Source organism: Magnolia sinica, chromosome 18 (assembly GCF_029962835.1).
Source record: "Magnolia sinica isolate HGM2019 chromosome 18, MsV1, whole genome shotgun sequence".
NCBI classification, from domain to species: Eukaryota; Viridiplantae; Streptophyta; class Magnoliopsida; order Magnoliales; family Magnoliaceae; genus Magnolia; species Magnolia sinica.
Genome location: NC_080590.1, coordinates 7,057,928 through 7,061,911, shown reverse-complemented (window position 1 = coordinate 7,061,911; position 3,984 = coordinate 7,057,928). Strand labels below are relative to the sequence as shown.

General features: G+C 42.1%; 1 protein-coding gene across 2 annotated transcripts in view; it reads right to left on the bottom strand.

The window, feature by feature from the left end:
- Positions 1-2,488: 2,488 nt before the first annotated feature.
- The window catches only part of LOC131232513 (regulator of nonsense transcripts 1 homolog), a 61,364-nt gene continuing 59,868 nt past the window's right edge, over positions 2,489-3,984 (bottom strand). The window contains exons 27-29 of one of the 2 annotated variants that reach the window (XM_058228793.1): positions 3,647-3,808; positions 3,435-3,554; positions 2,489-3,346 (exon numbers count right to left, since the gene is read on the bottom strand). In XM_058228793.1, coding sequence (XP_058084776.1) covers positions 3,212-3,346; positions 3,435-3,554; positions 3,647-3,808 — 417 coding nt within the window. In that variant the 3' untranslated portion in view covers positions 2,489-3,211. The remainder of the gene's footprint in view (positions 3,347-3,434; positions 3,555-3,646; positions 3,809-3,984) is intronic. The other variant, XM_058228794.1, reaches the window with a different exon arrangement.

Below are 3,984 nucleotides of genomic sequence, written 5' to 3'. Positions count from 1 at the left end.
GCTTGCTGTGGACTTGGTTTTGTAGCCTGCTGGGAGATTGGGCCCCACTGGGTTCGACATTGGTCTGGTTTTGTGCTGCACCAACCTTTTACTGGAATTTATATTGAAAGGTTATCACTGATCTCTTGAGATGGGTGATACAAGCAGCAGTTACCTTGACATGTGGGGTCTGTTCCATTCATCAGGCAGTTGGCTATTGAAAGGTCACCATGCATTGTGTGGGTCACAAGGGTTTGCAGGATGTACACCACCACTCATGTTTTCCTTAACCATACTTTGTAATGGATGTGGCCCAAGTGATGAGTCGGCTGGCCTGATCTCAGGGACAGGGCGTGTTTGTTGTTTCCCAACTGATCTGTGTATGATATTGAAGGACAATGTGATTTGTCTGGCATCACCAGCCAATACGTATTTGGATAAAAATAGAGGATTTATCATGGCACAATAATATATTCAAATCATAGGCAGTTTGATCACATCGATGTCCTGCTTAAGACTTGCATTTTAAAGCAGCTGTGTTTGCTAACCACGAAAGGTTTAAATTATTAATTTGGACCGTTTCATTGTGCACGCTTAATTGCTCGTTCATAGTTTTTATTCACTTTCATTGAATGATTCTAGCCATCAGGTCAATGGTGAGGCATAGATCGGTTATGTTAGAAATGGTGTGATCATTGATCTGCAAGGCCCATGTGATGTCCAACTTTGATTGCCCATACTTCTCAATAATCATTTGATCAGATGATCTTAGCCCTCTAATCAATGACTAGTTAAATATGAATTGGCTGTACTGTGGATTTTGTTCATTGATGATCCGACTTGCCATCGTCCTTGTGACATAAGGATGACTTGTGCTGTCTGTTCGATCAATGCACAAGGAATCAGATGATCTTAATTGGCCATAGTGGGAAAGGTCGGATCATTGATCTAGGTCATCCATCATGAGAGTGTTGCTTTTGATAGATTCCACATCTGAACAGTCTTGATTGGATAATTTGAACCATCTGATCAATGATCAATGGGCAAGAAAGTAAAAGATTCTAGATTATTGACTCCATTGGAAAGGTCCTGTTATTGGGAATTTGCAATCATCCTCTCAATAACCATTTTAACTGACAAAAGAGCTCTCAATAATCCATTTTAACTAACAATAGAGGAAAGAAGTGAAAAGAAGGATAGAAGTGCTAATTCAAAGAGGCTTGCTACAGCACCTCCCACCTACTATTAATATATGATACATTGGGATTATAGCCGTTGTGGGTCATGTTTGGTTATCCAAACCAATGAGACAAATGGCTCGAAAATCTTCAAGATGGGAACATACTAAAATTTCGATCTCCCACATAGAAATGTCTAAGATGACGATCGTATTCAAAGGAAAGGAAAATGGAATATCCAATGACTTGAATACCGACACATCTGAAACAAACGGGTGTAGTCGAGCAGACCTCAATTCCAAATTTAAGGAAAAGCCCTATTTTTGCCAAGCGACCCTACACCACACATAAGATTTAAAGGTTTAGGAACAGAAACACATCTTTCATCTTTGCTCTGGGATTAGAATTGATACACATGGGGAGAGGCTTCATTGACGAAGGGTCACCTGCATCGGCTTGAGTTTTTTGGGGCATCCCATTTTGATGGTAGGATGACCCTGCTGAGTGGGTTAAATGCTGTAAAAACACTGATGGGGCCCGCACATCTTCATCTTCAACCAGTGTGCACGAGACATTCTCTGTCACGTACTGAAGATCATAAATACTTCTTTAGGCTGTAATTAGATGAAAATGACTGCAGGTTTGAAAGGAGTTATAAGACTCATTTCAATTTGGAATCCCAGAGCAGATTCATCATGCCCAATTATCCATTGTACACCCTATCATGCATACCACTATATCCAACCTAGGTACCATGGATTTTGGTTACACCAGTGAATTTCCAAATCAAAGACTCACCTCAATCCACCCATGTTTACAACAAGAAATAATAACTATTCCAACTCATGTTCGACTGCATTCCAACCCATCCCACCAAGATGAGCAATCAAACCAACCTACTCATCATGAGGACCACAGATAAAACAATGGACAACCGTCAAATCAGGTAAAGATGCAGCCAACCCGGTCAATAGATTGGAATATTTTTGCACCATTCATTCTTCTTCATGGTGGGGCCCAATAGACATACAAAACATCACACAAACATTCAGGCACTTGTATGTGAGACTTCAATAACCAACCTTGGAATTGCAGTCGCATTCTTAACAGAGCAACTACAAATCAACACACTCCAATTTGAGAATGATGAGAGCATTACACGTGGGCTGTGGACACCATTAAATTGAGATTTGCAACTCAACAAAATAGTGCAGCCAAACACACCACAAGCAGTTGCAAGATCAGGCTAAAAGACCTACAAATACCGGGGAGTGAGCGTGCCGGACAGTGGAACTTCAAATGTTCCAAGTAATAAATAAAGGAATAAAGGCGGCAAAAAGGACGCAACTTTTTTTTTTTTTTTTTTCTGTAGAACTCAGGCATTCATATCTTACCACAAGCTTCTTTCACTAAAAGGTCTATAGTAATAAGAAGGTGCAGGAACAGTAGCTGCCCTGATAATAAATCATGCAATTCCAACACATTCACGAGGGAGTCAAATCAAACAGCACAGCATGTTGAAAGAGCCAAAAGGGTCGTGCTGCTGTACAAAAATTACAGTTGTGGCTGTTTCGTTCCCGATGTGTGGGGATCTTGGAAGGTGGCCGTGGCATGCAACAGCTCCCATTTCAGTGAAGAGAATCAACCCACAATTTTCCGCATTTGTATTTTATCTATATCAGCAGCAGGAGCCCATTTCTTTTTACATGCACGAGCGCTTGACCCGTACTCCTTTGAACATACACACGATGCTCCCTCCTTTGAATGGCTACCTCTCTCTCTCTCTCAACAACTGAAAACTTCAACAAGAACAGAACCGGGGTTATCCTTTCTCAGCTCTGGCTGCTGCGACCCGTGAAAGCACAGAGACCCGTTTACCATTTGCCGTCTCCAACCATCTAATATATCCACCATTTCATAATTGTTGAGAGAAGCAAACAGCCACAAAACAGCAATCTCTAAAGCACACAAGTGCAGAGAGGCACACGCGTCAGCACAACCAAGTTGCTGGATCCAAAGAGTATAACCCATCACACGGTCAGGCCCTAAACGGCTCAGCCGTTGTAGTGGAGTTTTTGGTTTTGTAAGCTCTGGCCAGGCTGCTGCTGCTGCTGCTGCGGAGCCTGCAGGTTCATTGGCTGAGTATTATACTGTGTAAAGGGCTGCGAGTAGAGAGGATTCATGAGGCCCTGTAGAAGCACAACAAATCAAGTTCAATAGTCAAAAATCACTTCTCAGAAATAGATATTAATCCAACAAGTGACAGTAATCAGTGACCTGCGAATGAAGAGGGTTGGGTCCAGCCACACCAAAGTGGGTCTGTGAAGAATCATCATGTGATGGATCGTTGAAACCTGCTTGGGTAAAGAGACCCTGGGATCCATGAGCCATGTAGTCCTGTGCGGAAGTTGAACAACATTCAGACTGACATTTACCTATACAATGCAGTGAGATGTGAAAGAAGATTGAGATGTAGAGCTTCAACAGACCTGAGAAATGAAGTCATTTCCAGCACCCAAATGGGAATATCCTCCCTGGGAATTTTGGTTTAGGAAACTTCCCGGGAACCCAGGTTGTGTTCCATGTGCAACATAATCAACACCATATCCACTTTGAGAAGCCTGCACAACAAAGCAGCACTCTAATAAAACCTAATGACTATGGTAGAAAATTAGGTAGTGCCACTACTGGCATTGCAAGCACCTGCATGTGCAAAGAAACATTTTTACCAAGAAACAAGAAATAAAGATGTGAGTCCATATGCTGAATAGAGGAGACAGAGACAGATCATGCAGATGGTGCCAATAAGTAACAGAGACAGTCCAGC